Source organism: Colletotrichum truncatum (genome assembly GCF_014235925.2).
Source record: "Colletotrichum truncatum strain CMES1059 chromosome Unknown Contig_0001, whole genome shotgun sequence".
In the NCBI taxonomy this organism is placed as follows: domain Eukaryota; kingdom Fungi; phylum Ascomycota; class Sordariomycetes; order Glomerellales; family Glomerellaceae; genus Colletotrichum; species Colletotrichum truncatum.
Window position 1 is genome coordinate 8804598 of NW_027222398.1, and position 22315 is coordinate 8826912.

Consider the following 22315-nt stretch of genomic DNA (forward strand, 5'->3'; position numbering starts at 1 on the left):
CAACGGAGAACAGCTGTGGACGTTTGTGGGCGACAGGGATCATAACGACGAGGGTAAAGTCAGCGGTGGTTCATCCGAGGAGCAAAGTTTTTGTAATAAGAATCAGCATGTTGAATAAAAAGCAATCAACATTCAAGAAATTAGTGGTGTATTATGGAACATTAGCCACGTTCAGTTCACAAACGACAATATAGAGGAATGCTTGGGCAAAAATGCAAAAGATGATGCGGCCAGTGTGGATTGAACACACGACCTTCAGATTAAGTGATTGAAGTTGACTTCAGTCTGACGCTCTCCCAACTGAGCTATGTCCGCCGCATATGATTGGTGATGGAACTAGGACGTTTCAGCTTCTAAGTAGGATCCACAAACTCCACTGCGTTCCGAATATCGCTCTCGAGATCCCTTCCCTTTCATCCCAAGCACGACCTCAACCCAATATCAAGGAAGTCGTGCTTGTTATTGCTTTGCAGCGATGAAAGTGTCAATTCACCGTTTCAACCCCCAAGGGCCACAAAACCCACAGCTCGTTCCCAGGTTAAATAACATCACATCCAATTCCATCGTCTGTAATCATGAATGAATCTAATATTTTCAATACCATAGGATTGCTCAGGGCCGTATATATCCTTTTCCTTCCCCCTTCCGTCGTCCCGCCGCAAAACGCAAGACGCTCGCTCAAGAAAGCCACCCAGCGTAAACCCCCAACTCCTCCCTTCTCGCACCCTCCATCTCCCCTACGACATCCAACAACTTCACCCTCGCGCCCTTCTCCCTGCTCCACCCCTCAAGGAACTCCTCTACCCTCTTTTTCGTAGCCTCGTCATCCCTCATGACCAGCGCGAGCGCATCGAACCCACCGGCGCCAGGAACAACGCCACCCAGCACGCCCTCGACCTTCTGCAGCGCGTCGAGAAGCTCCGTCTGGCTCTCGGGCTCAATCGGCACGCCGCTGCCCTGTCCCATCTCGCGAATCAACTTCCTCACGTCCCCGACAGCTGCGCCGATTCCCTCGGTCTTTCCTGCCTTGAGCACGTCGGCTAGAGCCTCGTTCTTGGACTGCAGGTCGTCCCAAAGCTTCTTGCTCGCCTCGGGCTCGTTCTTGCGCCACTCGAGGACCTTCTTCACCATGCCCACCGTCTGACTTCCGCAGTCGACGTCGCACATCCTCAGGCACACGCCGGCGGGCAGGCTGACGCCGTCCTTGTCGACCTCGACGTCCCACGCGAGCACCTCGTCGACTTTCCTCTCCAGCGCCTCCGCGAAACCGGGAGCTCCCGGGGCGCCCAGGTCGGACAGGAGAGAAGGGGAAAACCGGCGGTACCGGCAGGATCCGAAGACGGCGGCCGCGACATCGAAGCCGGATCCGACTTTGCCCTGCGCGGCGCAGTGGGCGGCCTGGGCGAGGTTGTGCAGCGTGTGCTTGCCGGCCTCGGAGTCCAGGTCGAACAGGTTCGTGGGCAGGTGATGAGTGAGCAGGGCGGCGGTCAGCGAGGTGACGAGGGCGGCGGAGGACCCGAGGCCCGTCTTGTGCGCCTCGCCGATGGTGTGCGGGTACCGCGCGAAACGGCCACGCTGTTGCCCGGCGGAAGGAGAGCGGGCGGCGTCCGGGAGGGAGTAGTAATCGTTGTCGGCGAGGATGATGAGGCGCGTCGAGGTGAGTGAGTGGTTGGGGCGCTGCTTGTTGACACGGAAGATGTAGGTGAGGGCGTAGCTGAGGGTGGTCTCGACGAAGGGGTTCGGGCTTATTTTTGAGCCGCTGGGAGGATTTATGAGTGAGTGAAGACGGAAGATATGAGTAAGTATGGGGGTAAAAAATATAATAAAATAATAAACTGAATATGTATCGATCATGACGAGGATTGTGAGTAGCCCAATTTTAAACAGCCCGTGTTGGCGGGGAACATGTCAATGAGCGATGTCGAGCAAATCAGCCCCGTCTCACCGCAACAAACCCCCTCTCATACGAGATACATCAAAGGGCATCATCAAGTGAAATCAGGCACATGAACATATATATACACACTCACTCACAACTCATAAACACAAATAAGAGAGAAGAAGGGGAGGGAAAAAAAAAAAAAAAGACTTACACCTGCAGCTGCGTAACAGTAATCCCGCCATCCTCAGGCGCAAGATGGAAGCCGTAGCGCCACGTCGCATCGACGAACTGCGGGCTCTCGACAATGATCTCGGTCAGATGGACTCCGGGAGACGTGTGGATCTCAGCGGCAACGACATTGACGCGGGCGCTGAGCCCGAAGACGAGTCCCGTGTATGTCCGGTCCAGGACCAGGTAGCCTCCCGCGAGGAGGACCTTTCCCGGAGCTGAGACGGCGGTCGTGGTGGAGTTGGTTGAGGCCGTCATCTTTTCTTTTTTTTATCTTCTTCTCTTCTTTTTTTTTTCTCCCCTTTGTCTTTAATTTCTTGTCTTTAGATTTTTTTCCGGTTTTCGATTGTCGTTATATTTCAATTTGCTTGTCACTCCTTTTTAACCCCCCGTCTTTGTGCCGGGATGTCTCTCCTCGCTTCTGCGGCTTTCCGACGATCCTTTGGAGTTGTGTTTTTCCCTTTTTCTTTTTTTCCTCTTCGCAAATTGAAACTTGGAGATCTGCAGAGCTTTGCAAAGTCGAAAATTTGAGTCGTTGACAAACAGACTGTATTTTCAAGTTTAGAGCCGGTGAGGGGGCGAGATGATATGATGACGCATACGTGAGGGAAAGTGAGGCAGCTAGTTGAAAGTTTGCCAGTCAAAGAAGGGGCGCACACATCGTGAAAGAGAGAGAGAGAAGAGGAGGGGGAGGCCCGGAACGATCGCTGTACAGTACAACGGTATCCACTCTAGTGCTTTTAACACTGGGCCATCCCCATCAGCATCAGGCCAAGCTTCTTATGGAACCCCCCAACAGCTTCAAATGCAGCAAGAACCCCCCGCTCAAATGTGCATTGTGTCTCTTGATAACCTAGGACCGGAGCAGCCTCCTTGGCTTACTATCCTGTCAGAATGTTCCATTGAAGCTTGGGCCCGTTTCTTCAGTTGTTCTTGAAACATGCACCTGCTTGGAACGTCAGAGCTGTCTTCTGAGCACGGATGGAAACAAACGTCTCTTAGTTGGCAGGGCACGTACAGATGATGTCTACACATCACAGGGCACACAATATCACTGCAAGAGTCTTCTTGTTGGTCTTTTTTTATACGCATTGTTTGAACTTTCGACATATATCTTTTCAAAATGCTGCCGATAATATACATACAGCAGGATCACATGCCCCATCATGGCATGTCGTAATCTGTCCTCGTAGATAATCCGTTATCCATACCAACCCGTCCCTGATCCTCTATGCTGCATCGCGCTTCTACCGGGCGCCCTCTTTTTTTATATGCTGGAGTGGAGTTATTTGTCTATAAGTTCGGGCCAATAGCCTTCATCGCTCGCTTTCCGAAAAAGCCCCTCGACGGGTGCTCTGTCCCTTTGACCCTTTTGCTTCCTCAACGCCGGTCCTCCCGAAACGTCGGGGTATTAAGTTGACTCCAAAATCAGACTCCCAAACCAATAAAAGACTCTGTGACACAAGGAAATGCTTCCGGCGCAAACCGCCAGTTATCAACCTGGCCGCCCATCCTACCCAGGTACCCCAAACCCTCTGTCCACCGACGTCAAAACACAACGGGGTATCAATCAAAACGGTAGATGAGGGCAATGACAAAGGAAATATGGTAAATCAAAAGGAACACGCAGAGCCGCTGCTCAATGCGAGTTTTGATGAATTGACAAAAAGACGAATGGCGTGGGAGGATGCTCAGTTTTGAACAGCAGCCTCCTCACCACCGCCACCGCCGAGGAGCTCCAGCACCTTGTTGACGACAGCGCTGGGGTAGCCACGGCAAAGCATCTCGCCAACGACGCCCTTGGCCTTCTCACGCTCCTCGACAGCGAGGAAGGCGCGGGTCATGGCCTCGTACGTGCTGGGTTCGCGCTTCTCATGGCCGACCGAGTTGTAGATGGCTTGCGCCTTCTCAATCTGCTTCTCGGCAGCCCAGCCGTGAATCAGCGTGTTGGCAATGTAAGGCGTCATCTCAACACCGCGACGGCGCATCTGACCAAGAACTGCCTCGGTGTCGGCAACCTTGTGGTTCGCAACCATGGCCTCAAACAGGGCCTGGAAGAGGCTGGCATTGACGGTAACGGAGCGGTCTGCCATGACGGAGTCGAAGACCTTGCGGGCGCCCTCCATGTCGTGAAGGTTGCAGCCGCGGGCGTGAATCAAAGCAGCGAAGTGAACAGGCTCAGGCTTCTGCCCAGAGGCACGAATGGCATCGAGAACAGCCTCGGCGGCAGTCATGTCGATGGGCTCCAGAGTGGCGTGGGTATCGACGAGAAGCTTGAAGGTGTGCGCCGTGGGGGCAATGCCCTTGGTCTTCATGCGCTCGTAGTAGGCCAGAACCTTAGCCTTGTCGCGCTTGGTAGTCAGGAAGAACTGCATCATGCTGTTGTAAGGAGCGGGGCGGGCCTTGTAGTTGGGCATAGCCTCCATCTCATCAAACAGCTCTTCAGCAAACTTCTCGTCGCTGACTCGGCAGAGGGCGTTGACAATGGTTCCGTAGGTGACCGACGTAGGCTTGATTCTAAGAGCGCGCATCTCAGCAAAGTAGAACAGGCAGTCGTCAATGCGACGAGCCTTGCCCAACTTGCCGATCAAAGCGTTGTACAGGAATGAGCTGGGCTCAACGCCCTCAGCCTTGGCACGGTGGAAGATCTTGACAGCCTCAGTTGCCTCGTCAAAGGTCTTGGCGGACTCCTTGAGGGTGGTAATGTAGAGACCGAAAGTGTTGGCAGAAGGAGCGGCACCCATGGCGAGCAGCTCCTGGTGGTACTGTTCGGCCATCTGGCGGTTGCCCATGGTCAGACAAGCACCAACCATGGCGTCAAGGATGGAAGACCAGCCGTAGCGAACAACGGCGTACTGGAGGAGAAGAGGGACGTCGGTACGGGCCATGGCGAGGATGTCATTGCACAGCTCCATCTTGCCATCACGAGCAGCGGCGGAGATCAGCTTGGCGTACGTGATGTAACGCGGGTGACGGCCAGCGCGGCGCATGTTGCGAAACCGGGCGAGAGCATCATGGAGCTTGGGTCCCTTACGACCGTGAGAACCCTCGAGCTCATCAGAGATGAGGGAGGAGCCCTTGAAGTCCGTGTTGTGCGCGTACGGGTCAAAAGAGTCCTCGAAGCTGGAAACAGTAGCAGTGGACGCGAAGGGAGAGACAGAGTTCTGCTGAGAGGCGATCTCACGAGGGTCCACGATGCCACGGCTGGTCATGAACTGGTGAACAAAGTCGACACCCTCCTCAACCTCATCCGCATGCTCGGGGCTGGCGGCGCGAATTCTCTGGAACATCATCTCTGACTGCAACAGACCCTCAGCAACCTGACCAGAGCCAATCATGGCAATGGCGAACATGGCGGTGGGCTCAATGAAGGCCGCAGTAACCTCAGTCTCAGGGCTGCAGAGAATGTGCCAGTAGCGGGCGGCGGAGGCAACGTCTCCCTCGCGAACGCTCAGAGCGAGAAGGGCCATGGCAGGGGTAGCAATGGGCTGGAAGTTGACGGGAAGATTGGCGAAAGCGGCAATGGCGGTGAGCTTGTCACCGTGGTCGGCAGCGCGGGTCGCCAAGCTGCTCATGGGGTCCGCTCTGACCTCGGCCTCAACGACCTGTGCCCAGCGAAGGGCCTCGTTGAAGATGCCACGGTCAGTAAAGGCCTTGACAAAGCCAGAGCTGACAATGGCGTCCTTGATGTCACCAGCGCGAACCTCATACTCCTTGATGATCTTCTCGTAGAACTTCATGGCGCCCTCGACCTTATCCGAGATGATGTACGCGTGGATAACAGCAGCATACACCTCAGCATCAAGACGGTCATTCAGAGTAGCCTCGCCCTTGTCGTTAGCAATGGCGAGCTCCTTGTACTCGTTGTAGCACTCGACGGCGCTGACGAGATCACCAGCGTTGGCGAAGGCAGTGATCATGGCAGGGAACATGGCGGCGAAAGGGCTAACACGGTTCAGCTCCATGTGCTCGTACAGGCGAAGCATGTCATCGACACGTCCGGCTTGAGCGCAGGCGGAGATGAGCTGGTGGTACGACTCAGCCGAGTAAGACGCCCTCTGGGTAAGGACGGACTTCTCGAACATGTTCATGGCCAGGTCAAGTCTGTCATCCTCGGAAAGAATGGCATGCTCGAGCTCGTGGGAGGCGAACATGAACTTGCCAGGCTCGTCCATGCCACCGAAGCGGACACGCTTGTCATCCAGAGACTTCTTGAGAGCAGCTACCTCGAGCGAACGGGCAGCAAGAAGGCCGACCAAGATGTTGTAGGTGTCGCTGTCAGGGACCACCTTGCGGCGGAGCATGTCAGCATAGACATCCAGCGCCTTGGAAACGATCTCATTCTTGGCCGCCGGGAGGTGAATGGCAGCCACCAGCAGAGCGTTGTAGGCACTGGAGATGGGCTGGACACCAGCCACGAGCATGGCCTCGAAAACTGCAGGGATCTCTGTGTAGCGGCCATCCTCGGAAAGATGCTGGAGGTGGTCGGCGTAAACTTGGGATTGGGGGTCCACGGGAGGAGTCGCGGTGCGTGCGCTGAGAGGTGAGCGGGATCGGTCGAGGGCCGGAGAGTGGTATGAGCGAGCGGCGGGAGAAGCTGATCGAACGGAGTGCTCTGAAGCCTCTTCCAAAGCTTCTAAGCGGTTCCTGAATTCGATTTCTTTCTCGAGTGCTGCGTCAATTTGGGCCAGGGCGGCCTGGGCCTCGGGAGGGATGTTTGATGGTGTCTCTCCATCTTGTGTTGTGGCGTGTTCTTCGGCATCGTGTGTCTTGGACTCGAGAACAGAAGCTTGTGTGGGCTGCCACTCAATCTGTCTCTGGAACTGAAATTGGCTCCATTCGTTCTCGAGATCTTCTTCGGAGGCCTGCTCCTGCTGCTTCTGCAGAGCCTCGAAGTAGGCGTCTAAGCTTCCATGCTTGCTGGTAAGCTTCTCGTGACGGTGGTCAGAGAGGCCGGCAGTTGTCCGCTCGTGGTGAAAGGCGGACTGAAGCTGGAGGGATTGAAGACGACCAAAGCGGTTGGTGTTCCGACGCGCAAATGAGGGTCGGTTCTGGGTGTTGAGGATAGGGTGTGTAGCAGCTACGACAGACTGGGCGTAGCCGTTGGTGAAAGATTTCGCGAATCCTTGACGGATGAAATTCTGGTAGAGGGAGGAGTAGATGGTGGGCATTTAGAACTCGCGGGGAAGGGGGGAATTCTATGATGAGACTGTCAGTTCCCAATTCACTTTTTAATTATTTTTATTCTTCAATTGGTAGGTGGTCGCCGGAAAGGAAGGGAAGAGGGGAAAAAAAAAAAAAGTTTGGTGAAAAAAATGATCGCGGATTCGACGAGCTGAATTGACGAGGCTATAGAGTTTTTGCAGTGTTTGTTTCGCCACGGGAAAAGCCCGGGCAAAAGGGAAAGGTAATATTTGCTGATATGGCTGACAGCACGCAGCCTCAGGCGGGATGGGCGAGGTGGTGATGGATCCTAGGCAAATCAACTTACATGGGAAGAAATATGAAAAGTCCGTTGCAGGTTCATTTGACAGCAATGTAGCCGCCAAACAAACGCGCGAATCTGATTAAAAAGGGGGGTATTATTTGGGATTGGAGGGAAGAGAAAAGGGAAGAGAAACGAAGTCGTGAGCGAGGGGGGCGAACTAGAAGTATTAAGATGCCGGTAGATTTTCTGAGTGGAAAGGGCAAAAAAAAAGTTGCAGGGTAGCGCGTACGGCACGACGAGGTACTGGTAGGTAGGAATGGGTATAAGGATGGGAATAGGAGCGGGAGGTTTGAGATCGGACGGAAGTCAGTGAGGCGTACAGCCGAGTGAGTACCGCCCTCGACCACCAAAAGCTCCAAGCTTTGGGGCTTTGTGTCTCTCTGTGACTCCTTTGGAAGGAATGGGGAATGTGACAGAAGGGCAACGACGGGCACGCTAAGCAGGGGCAGGAAAGAAGGGGGGCGTCTTGGTGGTGGCAGGGGGAGGAAGAGAATACCCGTAAAAAGGTGACGCTGAACCAGGGCAGATTGAATACACACTACACAAGTGACGGTGGACCAGTGAGGGACTTGCAGCACAAATGTTGCAAATATGGGGATAAGAGAGGTGTTTCTTTCGCGTGGATTCGGGAGCTCTTTCGCATTGACAACGGCGGCCCCCCTCGTCGTGTTTGTCCAGTGACTTCGCCCGCTGCCAACTGCGGTGCGGGTACGTATGGCTCAGGGTGGATTCGGGAACTTTAAATTACTAAGGCGCGTTTTGTATTCCCGTGTCCTGTTTGCTACTTACTATCCCGTGGTACACTGGATGTACACTGCACTTGTATGGATCCACGGTGTATTCTGTACGTACTCTTTTTTATTCCGTGTTGTCGGAGTGGATGTGAATGACTCAGGCAGCAAACCCCGAACAGCGTTGGTGCCTTGTTTTGCTGTCGTGTGAGTGGCTCAGGCCCTCTCTAGCCTCAGTGGCTCACTTGCTGCTCCCTTGTCATATTTGGTCTCAAAAAAGCAATGGGTAATTGGAATGGATCGTGACTCCGAGGCAAAGAAAACTTGAGGCGGGACGGGGGGCGACAGGGACAAGGAAAAGGTGAGGAAAACCATGACAAGTGTCCTCATAGGCATCTTTTTTTTTTGCCCTTTGCCTCTCGACATAATCTTGCCTGGCCACGACCATCCCAACTACCTGGGTATGCTCTAAGGCAGCAGCGGGCTGACTGGACTGGCAGGTTGACGACGTGGACAGGGAAAGACGGATGAAGAGTTGTCCCACGCAAGACCGGACGGATGCTCCAGTTAGCTCCGGGACCGAGTCCGTCAAGTCTGCGTGTCATCAATTTTTGGTGCCTTTCGCCCGCAGTAGCTATGGAAATACCTCATTAGGGGGCCTGCTTGTATCGCATCTCATGCATGTTCCGTAACGGCGGCCGAAATGTACTCCATTGTACCGGACGTAGGAGAAACCAGAGAAAAAGTACTTTGTATCCGTAAAATACCATCCCTCCCCCATCCTTTTCGGCAGGACCATCCCGCACCGAGATGACGACTCCCTCTCACGCCTAAGGACGCGAAATTGATCATCGCTGCAGGCTAGGCCAAGGTCGCTTTGGAACGTCAACACCATCACCAAAAAAAAAAAACACGGGGAAATTTGGGGGGTAGCCAAGGGGGCCTCCCAGCGCGCACGAGTCCAGACAGATGCCAAATCAGGCCTGATGACTCTTTGACGGCTCCCCTGTGGCTCCCCTGCGGATCCCTGTGAGCGAGAAGAAACCGGCACCACTGCGCTGGATTGCGTGGGGCAACCCGGTCAAGGCTGGTTGTAGCCGTCAGCTATCGTCACAGACTCACAGGACAGAGGACATACATACACACATACGGAGTGCATACCGTCGTAATAGATACAGTCAAGGTAGCAAGCAGCAGTATTGGTTCCATAGTGTACGCAGTACTAGTAACAACCCTCTTCCCCTAGCGATGGTGGCTGTTCTATCCGAGTGCCCTTCCTCGGCGAAGGTCGTAGACGCGAATAGATCTCGGCCGGGCTAGAACCAATCACGGTTGCGATAATACTGGGAGAAGCCGGAAGGAGCGGGATGGTCGGAGAGCCACCAAGAACCCACCTTCCAGCACCTGCCGTTGGAGCTTTTGGAGACCCAGAGACCCAAGAGCCACATTTCTGGTTCCATCCCGTCCTCTCGGGACGCTGCCTCCAGCCCCGCACATGCCCTTTTCCCACCAGTGGCTGCACCTGCACTATTGCTCCGGTACTTCCCCGCTACGTAGCTTCCGCTAGTGACGCTCATTGGTGATTAACCATCAGAATCCCATCACTCTTGCAGCAAAATTTTCACCTCCAGCATGGCGCAACTTTCATGCGCATGGCTACGGGAACGGATACCAACCAAACTGCAGCAGACCTAATGTTCAGGTTCCGTGGCACTGCTGCATCATGATAAACGACTGCAGACGATCTACGGATGCGGATACCTGATAGCGTAGATGCCAACGGCTTATCGATCATGATGCGGCTGGGAGTGCCTCTACGTCGTAGTAGTAGTGTAGTAGTTATCTGGCACACTGGTAAGACTAACCCAAGCATAACGACATCTGAGAAAGAAACACCACCACCAAGAAAAACAAAACTTGTTTATGCGCCCCTCCACGTCTCTACCCAGTCACTGATCAGCACGGCAACGCCAGCTTTCTCTTACTTGATACGGATTGTCACGATCCGCAAGCAAACACGAGCCGGCAAAAGAAACAACAAGGTAAAAACCAACACCGCCAAATCGACCCAGATTGCGGTCGCGGTATCGACAAGGCCCCATGCCATCTATCAACTCCCCTTATCCCAAACTAGCAACTTATCAAGCCCATGCTCGCCGGCCCTGTCCTGCCCCTTGCTTCCGCGGACGAATGGCGGCACGCCCAAACTGGCAGAGTAATCTGCCCCTCCAAAGACTCCAAAGGGACCCTGGACCCCGTCAGTAATTATTACCATCTGGAATCTAGCACGCACAACGGAGATGGCGATGCGATCTCCATTGCCCAATGGTCTCCTCGCCTGTCGCAATAATTGGCAGCGGGAGCCAATATGGGTCAGGGTTCAGCTGACCAGGACCAGCTGCCACCGACACTCTCCTCTGGGAGGAGGTGAAGTGAGATCCCCCTGAGAGGTCGGTGCCCTAACAGACGCGACGTGCTTGAGACATTGACGAACGGGGAGCCACGGAATCTCCTCCACAATTTGGGCAGTTCTGACACACACACATGTCCGTTCAATGACTGGTAGATCGCGAGCCAAGATTTCCCGCAAAGCCGTGGGGGCACTGCACATCTTTCAAGTCACGCGGCCATCCATTCACGAAAAAGAGCCGCCTTCAAGCTGCGGCACGGCAAACCCACAACCCAGAATTCAGAGACTCCCTACCAGAGCAAATACAGTCAAACTAAAAAGAAAAACAGGATCTAGTGTCAGGTACCGTCTGCGTCCAGACATGGATACGCCTTTCGGATGGTCCATGGGTTGTCCATGGATCGAGATGCTAAATTGCTCTCTCACTCACTTGAGTATTTTACGAAAAGGCGACTAGTTGCACCACTACTGCAGAATGAGTATCCGCACTACGTACTATGTTTGGGGCTCGGAGGGCGGACTTCAGGTTGTACCGGCTTACATCCGGTTGCCGGACTATGTGAGGCGTTATCCCCGTGGTTCATGATGTGGCCCTGAAATTGCCGACCCCCGACGGGGTTTAATGCCGTTACCCGGCGCTGGCCCTGCCGAGCAAATTGAGCCCAGTGCTTTCTCTAGCTTAATCAGCCACTAATGCGCTGCATGCTGCGCGCGCCGCCTGGGCTCCGGGGACTTGGGGAGTAATTAGTACCTAGTAGTATAACAACAATGGTATGGGATACCCAGCGCCGCCTTGTCACCGAGATACATCGGCTCGGGACTCGGTGAGTGGGCTTGCGGAGGATCGACGGGGCAGCATCTGACTTCATGTGGGGGCGCGCAGGGCCTTGCTTACATAGTTGTATTGTAGTAGTACATACACTACAGCCCACGAGTTACAGCATCATCCCGTCTTGGGGGGCAGCGCATCATTACGCAGCATTACGCTTCTCCAAAAATGTAGGTATGTGTGTGTGTGTGTGTGTGTGTGTGTGTGTGTGTGTTTTGACATTCCGCTCGCCGGCGGATTTACACGACGGCTCCGAGGTGGGGGACTCGGAGGGGGGAAGGGTGAGGGGGAAACGAACGCACAAGGCAGCAACCCTCGGGGAGACACGGGCACGGTCACGATGGCTGTGCGGTTTCACAAGGCTGACGATGACGATGACGACGGGGGGAAGGGGACTTGTATGTGCATGTGTCGTTATTTTGGTAAGGGAGGGCCATGTGACAGTCCCCAAAATTACCCGGGTGGCCTTGTCAATTAATAGGAAAAAAAAAAAAAAAGTATGTGGAGAAAAGATGTGCATCAGGATTAATGGGAAACAGAGATGTGAAGGAATTATTCTTGGTTTTATTCATCTTTGGATTTGTATCTCTCTTTGTGTGTGTGCGTCTCTCTCTTTCTCTGTCTCTCTTGGAGGACGTCCCGCTCCGAGTGATTCCTCTCATCCCAGCTTTGCAGCTCCTTCTTCGCAGAGTCTACTGCGTAACTCCCCGCCTCCTCCAAGTGGTATCGATTCCTGTACAATGTTCTTTCATAGAAGCATTCTCTCTCTCTCTGTCTTTCTTACACTACTCCATACATAAAAGAAATGACAAAACATAAAAAAAAAAAAAAAAAAAGGTTCATACGACATATTGTAGTCGTTGACGCTGTGTTTCCCATTTGCCCCCAAAAAAACGCCGTCGCTCATAAGATTTTGTCCCGAGGTATCATCTAATACCATGCAGCGCTCAATTAATTATCGTCGATAATGTAAAGTGATGTTGGTTTGTCCTGCACCAGCCTGGGTGTAATCAAGTCGCAGCCGACCATTAAGTCCGTCTCTTCATCGCTAAGTATGTTGTATGTGAAATAGGAAATGTTGTAAAAAAGTGATTGTACGTGATATGTGTGTGTTCTTGAATTTGATGATGATCGAGTTGATCATCGGTAGGAGCTGCCAATGGTGGAGATGGAAGAGATGGAGGCGCTGGACATGACGGGCTGGATAGAGAACATTGGCCTGACGGGGTAATCCGAGTCGAAGTCTGCAATACCGATGCGGCTCGCGACGGCTTGTTCCTTGAGCATGGCGATTCTGGGAGAGATGTTAGTATCATTGTGTGATTGATGAAAGTAGTGGAGTTGTAACTTACTCATCGGCGCTGATGCCGGCGAGGTCGAGGTTGCACTTCTTAAAGTCAAATGGGGCGGAGATTTCCATGGCCCTCTTGGTCTCCTTTCTCCGGCGGATCATCTTGTTGATGAAGACCTTGAAGCCGTCGTTGGAGTGCATGGCTGAATCGTTCTGCATTGTGGCGGATTGTGGATTGTGTGGTTGTGGTGGCGGGAAATGGAAGTGGATGTTTGGGGCGATTGTGGAAGAGGTGGGCGAAGTCCGGTGATGTTATATCTGACCAAGCCTTGTTGTTTGTATGTATGTAGCACCTGCTCTGCGGTTCGTATACAGGGGTGAAAGGGATTTTCGTCGAGGGATGTGGACGAGGGGAATCCAAAAGAAGAAAGTATAGTTCAGATGTGGGAATCCTTGGACGAAAAGAGATGGATCGGGTTGCGAGATTATATCCAATTGTCTCTGGTTATTCGTGTCGGATGCCACCGTGTAAAGAAAGCGTTGCCCCCTTGTCTCTGTGTCTTGATTGCTTGCTTGCTTTTTCTTCCAGCTCCTTGGATATCGGGTTTCTCTTGATATTGCCTGATTTGGTTGTCTTTGTAGATCCTGTGCGTCTGTGGGTATTTACTTCCTGTGGCTCAGCCCTGGATTGGTGGGAATGTTGATGATTGGTTTAGCTGTGAAATGAAGTTGATGCGGATTGGGAAGAAGCAACTGGATATTGAAGGGTGGGAGAAACCAAACTCATATATCTCCATTCCCAGGTTTGGTGGTTTGAACCTCTTTCCGCACGCGGCATACGAATACCCGCGCAAGGATGGCGACTTACACGCCCTCCAACTCCCACCCCATCCCGCCATGAGTTGCTAGAGAGTTCGGCCGCCCGTCCCATCTCCAGAAGCGGTCTGCCTTGGGGGGAGGGGCGTAAGGTGTGGAGGGTGCGGTGATGTGAGCTCCGCGAATGGCGGCGTGTACGAACCAACAGGACAATGAAGTGTCCGTCCGACGGCCTATGGGCGCCACCTTTGCAAACAAGGTTAGGTGGAGTGTGACTGTGATGGAGGGGGGGTGTATGCGATCGGATTTTGATGAATAGAGTGTTGGTGTGTGGGTGTGTGGGGTATGAATTGATGGTAACGGACGTAGAGGACGGCGGGCTTTATCGTGAACAGAGACAACTATTTTTTTTAAACTTCTTTTTTTTTAATTGGTGATTTTCCTTGGTGGATAGCGGTGAGATTGGGCCGTGGTATCTTTTAGCAGTGTCGCCGCCTAAAAGGGACTTGGTAATCTGCTTAGCAATAGGGAAGTTGCAGGATAACCAGTACAGAAAAAGGTAGTGATGGACCTGCAGAATTTAGACATCCAATAACGAGAACGACAAGCCAAAATAGGCTTACTACCACTACCACTGCCACCATACTGGAGACGTGTGAAATTGTTAGAGAAAAGTTAAACTTTCTGCTCCGTGTTTGGATCGGGGGCATCGGGAACACTGCCCCCCCCCTCCCTCCTCTACACATCCCAATCAGAGGCACAGATGTTGCGGCCGATAGGTACGGCAGCCTCCGGAAAGAATGAACACGGCCTGTTTCTGAAGACTTACTTGGACACACCACAGAAAGAGACGAAAGTAATGGAATAGTTCGGATGCGTGCGTACACCCTCCCACACACACACTCGCACGAGAGAAAGTATACATGTAAAATAACATTAAAAAAAACCTGAAACTGCGCGGCGGCGGCGATGCTGATGTTTCAACGTCTCGAGATGGTGTGGGCATGGATGACATGCTGATACCACGTCGAGGCCGAGGGACGGTTTTGTAACACACCACCAAAAAAAAAGTGACCCCCCTTGACACATGGTCCAATGTTTATTCTACCCAGGTATGTGACCCAGACGCCGTCGTTGCCGATTAGGGAAAACAAGGCTCTCGCGGACGCAACAACTTTGACTGTGCTGCACGCTTGCGCTGCGATGCGAGACAAGACAAGACAAGACAGGACAGACATGCAGAGCCCCCTTTTTCCAAAAATAAGCCTCGCATTTGCTTCCCTAACGTGACTGCGTGCTAAGACTACCTACTCCAGAAACGTCTACGTCAGGCTCATAGGCCAAACGTAAGGGGGGAAAACCGGTCTATATGCAGGAACCGTTCGTCACGGGGGCTGCAGATGTCAGAACAAGCCAGGCACTCACAGACTTACAGCAGCAGCGGCAGCAGAAGAGTCGCAACGGTTAGGAATATGCAGGTACATCACACAGCCTGTGCCTGTGTCCGCGGACGTGGAATCGGCCGTCAGAGGTTGCCGCCGTCTCCGCGTCCGCCTCGGGGAAGTAGAAATTCTGCGGCACGTGTGAAGGACGACGCACTGCCTCATGAGATTTGATTTCTGATTTGCTGCTACTGCCGATATGGCAACTCTAAATTGTGAGATGGCACATCGCCGCCGCCGTCGCCGTCGCCTTCGCTATCGCTCCCGGGGGGGGAACGTGCTTTTGCTGTTATACCAGGGAGAGAGAGAGACAGCCAATCCCTGGCCCAAAACTTCTGTGCGGTATTTGGTAGTTGCTGGCCGACCCAGCTGCCCGGAGCGCCGGGTGCCGGTGGGTGCCGCGGGGGCGGGAATGCTGTGGGTGGGGACCGGTCAGGGGGCCCCAGAGCAGAATTTCCAGCGCAGGCTGTCAGGGTACCACCAAGGGTAGGTAGGGTAGGGTTGTATCAGGCTCATGCGTTGGGTTACGATGGAGGCCGTGAAATGCCGAATGGTGGCTGGCGGTGTTTATTCATCGGCACGAAAGGGCGAGAAAAACACACGCAGATCATGATTAGAAATACCATCGAGAGATACTCGGCAGAGAGACTCAATACAACGTGGCCCAAATCTCGGACGGGCTTCACCGGCGGCAGAGCCCGCGAGTTTGAGGATGAGACCGTTTACATTCCTGCTGGATTTCCACCACACACTCATACACACACACACACACACATCAGCTAGCCCTACACGTCTCGAGATGACACTGGCAGAGGTGGTGAGTGACCCCTTTGGTTTTTCTTCAGCAGAGTTGCGCTGGTGTTTTCAGAGTTGGAGTGGAGGGGCTGGTAGCATTCCCGTTCGCCCTGATAATTAGTCAACCGGCGGTGGAGGGTGTAAGTCATCAAGGGACGACCGAAACCGTATACAATATTCAGCCCGATGGAGAAACCGAAAATAATACACCATGACGACGATGCCAATTAAACGACGCCCCCCCGGGTCCCTCATCATCATCCCCCCTCCCTTGGGTTGGACCCCTGAAATTGGGCATTCCAATTCGGGCCGTCACGCAATATTTCCACGAAGAGCCGCGATCTGCAGCAAAATGTTAGTAGTAAGTACGGCGCGTCCCATCCGAATATTCCGCTTGATGTTTTTGTTGCCGATCCAGCCCGGAACAATTGCTACGTACACCATAGTATCCTATGAGTATTGAAACCTACATACTATAAACTTGCTGACACAGCCTATTTCACACCTGCTGACGCAGACTCCCTCCCCCACCAAAAAAAAAATTAACCAGCTAACCTGCAGGCTTCATCTGCAGAAGGAAGCTATACTATCGACAAGTCAAGCCACGCCAGCGCCGCGTCCCCACAACGGACGAAGAGGCAAGCAAAGCAGACAGGCACTCAAAATATGGTCGTTTCGGGCAAGGCTTGAGAGATTGGATTAGCAGGGGGGAGCAGTCCTCCAGCAGATTCCGCACTCAGTGGGACCTACTCGTACACACTCAAGAGAGAGCCGACAGGTTGGTTACCTCTTCCTCGGTTGGCTAGCTGACGAAGGCATCTCATATGCACGCACGTCCCAAGAGGACGGGAACGCGAGATGAGAGGACACCAGAGGAAGAAAAGTGAATACCGGGCCCCTGGTCGTGGGCCAACTACATAGTATCTACTAGTGATGAATAGTTATAGTGACCCCGGATCATCACAGCCTCTTCATGCACCTCACCGATACCCAAGATTCTTCTCGGCTTTTTTTTTTACTAGGTGAATCCATCATCGTTCCCAAAGCCAATCATAGTCCCTGGTCAACCTATCAGTGAGGCAGGAATAAGCAATAATTAGCCCCCCCCGAACAGAGTCAGTCAGCATCACCAGAACAGGGCGGAAAGTGTACCGTTCCCTGTCAGCTTGAACAATAGCAGCCCAGCCAGCCTAGCAGAAAAACCAAATAACCCCACCTCCACTGCAGCAAGGACGAGAGCAAGATTGGGGAGGAAGGTCGATGCCGCCCCAACCGGAATAGAGTTGCGAAGGCGAAGAAGAAAAGAGTAAGATCGCTGCCTTCTCATTGGGTCATTAGGCGATGGCTCATTTCTGTGGCTTCACGGACTCAGTATTTTGGCGGCCCCACCTGATAGACTACTGAGCTGTTACGGCCGGTGGTTGAGATCTGGGGGGGTTTTTGATGGGTGAAGGGGGAGGGGGGGGTGTGGACGCAATCGATCGTTCAAGCATCTTCCGATCACCTCGGGTTGACTCGAGTTCTGTTATGTAAGCCGTCCCTGATTATGGTGGAGGGTTTGACGTTCCGAGGATAGCGGACAGGTTGAGGGGCGTTGACGCCTCGGGAGATGTTAGTCAAGGCTTAGCCAAGGTTGCGCAGAGACTTGGCTACCAACTATAACGTAGGCTAGGTGCACTGCAAGATTGCTTGAGTAGCGGACGGATGACTGACAGGTCATTTCGTGAGGGTCGTGACAGTGCCTGTGCTCCCCCATCCCACTATAGCATTGCAGCCTTCCGCGCACTAACACTACTCTAACTTGCCGCCCGCTACTATACATGGCGACTGTGTTAGAGGGGGGCCTCTGGGGGCGGACCCGCCATATATCGCCGGGTTCGGCTGTCACTCAGCGCCACGGCGTACCTCGGCGCAGAGCACTGGGTGTAACTGGGCCCGGGTCATTGCCTCCCGGGGGGGGGGGGTGGGGCGCCTTACTTAACAAAACCTCCTACCCAGATGCATCCAAACCTCTGCCCATACTACGTTGAGCTGATGGTGATAACGGGCATCGAGACCACCACGCTCCACGATAAGCACGGTAAGCACGGTCCACGAGGCTTGATATGAGGCTGTATGCGGAAAACACCCACATCACTGCTGGACGACTTTGCCCCAGTCGGTAGACGACAATGTCACGCTAAGAAAGCACACTATCTAAAATGCATCATATTCCAACGTCTGGGCCCTTGGGATAACATCATCCAGGCATGCCGTTTGCGGAATACGGGACAACCGCGAACCCCACCCACCACTCATCGGTCATCCAAGGAGAAACTCGCAGTCGTCGAATTCAGTTCCTCCTGTCCTGCATTTGTCCGAGTTGGCCCACGCATGTCTCTCATCCTGTCCTTGTCATCAACGCCTGCGGCCGAGAGAAGTTGTCTCTGACAGAAACTTACAACTCTCATCCGTACTCCCACACACACACACACACACTTTCTCTGACATACTGTCGTGAGCGGCCGCCTCAACGCTTCTCAAAGCTCGAAAGCTTCTTTTCCCTTCTTTCGACGGTTTATGGCGTGTCTTTCGGCATTTCTCCCGGTGATACAGACTTCTTTGCAATCACGTCGCGTCAAAGGAAACGAGACTCCGGCAAATCCTTCTTCCCATGCATTCTTTTTCCTTCTTCTTTGCCACGAGAATCTCTTTTGCAATTCTACGCCCGTAATGCCTTGTCTTCTGCAACCTCGTAGTCTCTCTGACACGTTTGAGCCAAAGTAAACTCCGATCTAACAAAAGTCTCTCAAGTCCGATGCAACAAGACGACTGCCGAGTTTAAACGTGATTTTTCCTTTGGTTGAAACTCCTCCCCACTCCTGCATCGGAACCAGCTCACCGTCTCGTACGAAGCATGTAACGGAGCCGGCCGAGCCAGCCTGGCATCCTAGGTAATTAACTCTGTTCTTTCGCAGCGGTGCGGTTTGAATCAAGCATAGCAGAGGCAAAATGAAACAATCAAACTTTGAAGATTTAGCCGCTTTCGCTCTCCTCGTCTTCGACAGTTGCGTGTTTCATGGGCACCCTGCAGTTGGCTACCTTGAGTTTCTTTCTGGGTAATGTTGGCGCTGGCCCTTTCTTGACCACGTACCCATGACATGTTTGCTGTGCGCGCTATTGCCTTTGCCTCTGCGTGTACCTTTACGTGTCGTGTGCGTCGTATGTTTCCGTTGTAGGCCGTTCATCTCATGCCCATCGGGGAGCATAGCGAAAACGAGACGAGTCTATTTCTTTCTCCTCTACCCTTGTCCGTCGAGCCATGTGTGTGTGTGTGTGTGTGTGTGTACAACGCTCTCGGACGTTCTGCGCCGCTTCAAAGTCTCAAAAATTCTTTACATTTCTCTTCTGTTTTTTACTCAGGTTTTTTTTTTGCCTCCCGCTGAACAATCTCCCCCACGGTTTCGGCATCGTCAGGGGAACCTGCCCCTTTGGGCAGCGCCGGCCACGACAGAACCACGAGATGCGTGGCCGTATGTCTGGGACGCACGCAGAAAGGACAGGCGAGACATCCGCACGCGACCTGGTCAGTCCGAGCGGTTGTCCGTTTGTGCCGATCACTTGGAGTGGTTTGCCGCCGCGCTGCCGAGGTAAGGCACACACTTTGTCAGCGGTAGTACGTAGTAGAAGTGTCCTAGTAGTATTAGTCTTGGGACGAGGCAAGGCAGAGAGAGACATGGATTCCGATCGATACATCATGATGATCGTCTTGTAAAGGTCGCTCTACTTACCTCCGCCACCACTTTCATCATCGTGTGCCATCCTCCCCACAACGCCTCCGATCTGTGTGCACAGGTGCCTCGGTTGACGTCCACCGATCTTCTCACATAATCCACATTCGCACGCATCTGGATGGTGGCTAGTTTGGAAACACCATTCTTCATGGGAAAAAAAAAAGCTATACGCCACTAGAGATAGAGTGACTGTCCGTGCTCTTTCTCTACCAAAGGGGGAATAAGACTGCTACCGACCTCTATTCCCGAACCTTTTCCCTACAACAAGCGTCCTGCCATTGCAGGGCGCGAAGGCTGCAGTAGTGCCTCTCCATCTGACAAATTCGGCTCCAAAAGCCTTCCCATGGCCCTGGTGCTCCTCCGTCTCTCGCCCATGCTCCTGTCAAACCAACAACACCATCGCCAACTGGCTCGTGCGACCCGGGCCCTTTTCCTTATTTGGGGTAGTCCTTCAAGTGATAGCTCTTGAGCTTGACGAACTGATCGTAGCCAAAGCGGCTGAGCGTTTGTCCCTTGCCGGAATTCTTCCAACCCGTCCACGCTAGGTCCTAAAGAGTGTATTAGAGCGAGTTTCTGATGAGGGGAAATACAGATGTGGCTTGTAAGGCGTCAAAGCAGGATAACATAGAATTGCACGGCAGATAATTTCCATCTTCCAGATCAGAAGACGAAGAAAAGAAGACGAGGAGGAGACCAATCAGGCTGCCAACCGTCTCAAGCCCCCTCATCCTCCACCGATGAAATCTGAGCAGTGACATAATTGCCGAAAACTCAAGCATATGCCAAGCACTGTTCACAAAGAAGGCAGGGCGGAGAGAGTGTGAAACATGCAAAACGGGAGCACATGCTGGGGGTGATCGGGGCAGGGAAGAAGCAAAAAATAAACGCCTGTGATCAGAGGGTAGACTTACCGGGCTGGGGTAATCGCATCGGTTCACAAACACGGTGCCCGCCTCGACCTGGTCCGCGAGCTCGTAGCCCCGTTCCGTGTCCTTGGTCCAGATACTCGCCGTCAGACCGAATTCGCTGTCGTTCATGAGCTTCACCGCCTCGTCGTCGTTCTTGACGCGCATCACCGGAATGACGGGGCCAAACGTCTCCTCGGTCATCACAGTCATTGAGTGATCCACGCCCGTCAGCAGCGTCGGCTTGACAAAGTTGCCCTTGGGCGGCGGGTTGCTGAACGTCTCGTTCTCGGGTGTAGCGTCCGTGGCTCCCTTGGCCACTGCGTCCTTGACGTGCGCCTCGATCGTCTCCTTGGACCGCTTGGAAATCACGGGGCCGACATGGGTTCCCTTGTCGAAGGGGTCACCCAGCACGTAGCCCTTGAGAACCTTCTGCACGGCCTCGACGAAGGCGTCGTGGATCTCGTCGGCCACGTACACCCGCTCAACGGAGCAGCAGCTCTGGCCCGAGTTGAACACGGCACCGTCAACAATCTCAGCGGCCGCCCAGTCAATGTCGACGTCACCACGCACGTACGCAGGGTCCTTGCCACCCAGCTCGAGCCCAACGTTGACCACACGGTCAGCGGCCGCCTGCTGCACGGCCAGCCCACCAGCTACAGAGCCTGTGAAAGCGACGAGCTTGATCTTGGGGTTGCGCACGATGGACTCAATCAGAGTGGGAGAGCCGCAGTGGAAGTACTGCAGCACGCCGCTCGGTAGACCGGCTTCCGCAAAGACCTTGGCCACACGTTCAACAATTGTGGGAGTTTGCGGGGATGGCTTGAGGATGACGGTGTTGCCCGACAGCAGGGCGGGAATAAGAGAGTTGACGAGGATGAGGTAGGGATACTGGAATATTGTTAGTGAGAGCCCGACCAGGGATTTGTGGCTCAGCCATTGCGATATCAAACGTTATTTCGAACGATTGACACGCAGCGGCAAACAACTTACGTTCCAGGCAAAGAGAACAAGAACTGGACCAACGGGAACCTTGCGAATAAAGCGCTTGAATCCCTTCTCAGCCTCACCATCGGTGTCCTTGAGAACCTCATCGCTGATCTTAAGCAGGTATTCGGCGCGCTTCACGGCAGTGGCGATCTCGACGCCGGTGTAGGCGATGGGACGGCCCATCTGGACAGTGAGCTCCTGGGCGAGGTCATCCTTCTGGTTGAGTAGCAGCTTCAGGGCCGTCTTGACAATCTTTTGGCGGTCGGCCAAAGATGTCTTGCTCCAAGACTCAAACGCCTTGGTGGCGGTGTTGGGGAGCTCATCTAAGTCGGCCTGAGAGGCGCCATTGCGAGTGATGATGGGCTCGTTGGTGGTGGGGGAAATAGTAGTCAGGACCTCGACAGACATCTTGGCTTGTGATGATTTAGAATAGGGATTACGATGAATAGAGAAGGGAAAGAAAGCGAATTGCTGATGATCGTCAAGAGGCAATTCGCGGCTTCGCAGCTTAGATAAACCCCCTTACAGCAAGGACATGAATCGTTCGCTCATTGAGGGGCGGAGGGGCAACGAGGGGCAACAGCACCCATTGCCCCGCCGATGCTCGGGGGTGCGATAAGATAACAGCGATAAGGATGAGGTAATCAATTAGATAGCCGGAGAGCGGGCCGGGTCCACCAAAATTTTGCAGAGCACCACGGCTGGCATCGTCTTTGTCTGGGATCTGCAACGACA

General features: G+C 53.5%; 4 protein-coding genes across 4 annotated transcripts; all 4 read right to left on the reverse strand.

The window, feature by feature from the left end:
* Positions 1-678: 678 nt before the first annotated feature.
* On the reverse strand, positions 679-2368 carry CTRU02_202429 (phosphomevalonate kinase; the record flags this gene model as incomplete). Its single annotated transcript, XM_036719842.1, has 2 exons — positions 679-1759; positions 2094-2368. The coding sequence occupies 2 exons, from the start codon at positions 2366-2368 to the stop codon at positions 679-681; spliced, it is 1356 nt and encodes a 451-aa protein (XP_036588544.1).
* Positions 2369-3801: 1433 nt separating this feature from the next.
* Positions 3802-7281, reverse strand: CTRU02_202430 (pentatricopeptide repeat protein; the record flags this gene model as incomplete). The annotated part of the gene is made up of 1 exon (XM_036719843.1): positions 3802-7281. One exon carries the CDS (start codon positions 7279-7281, stop codon positions 3802-3804), a length of 3480 nt encoding a protein of 1159 aa, XP_036588545.1.
* Positions 7282-12708: 5427 nt separating this feature from the next.
* CTRU02_202431 (uncharacterized protein) lies at positions 12709-13078 on the reverse strand (the record flags this gene model as incomplete). Its single annotated transcript, XM_036719844.1, has 2 exons — positions 12709-12862; positions 12921-13078. The coding sequence occupies 2 exons, from the start codon at positions 13076-13078 to the stop codon at positions 12709-12711; spliced, it is 312 nt and encodes a 103-aa protein (XP_036588546.1).
* A 7167-nt stretch (positions 13079-20245) lies between these two features.
* On the reverse strand, positions 20246-21988 carry CTRU02_202432 (aldehyde dehydrogenase; the record flags this gene model as incomplete). The annotated part of the gene is made up of 2 exons (XM_036719845.1): positions 20246-21481; positions 21584-21988. The coding sequence occupies 2 exons, from the start codon at positions 21986-21988 to the stop codon at positions 20246-20248; spliced, it is 1641 nt and encodes a 546-aa protein (XP_036588547.1).
* Between the last annotated feature and the right edge of the window lie 327 nt (positions 21989-22315).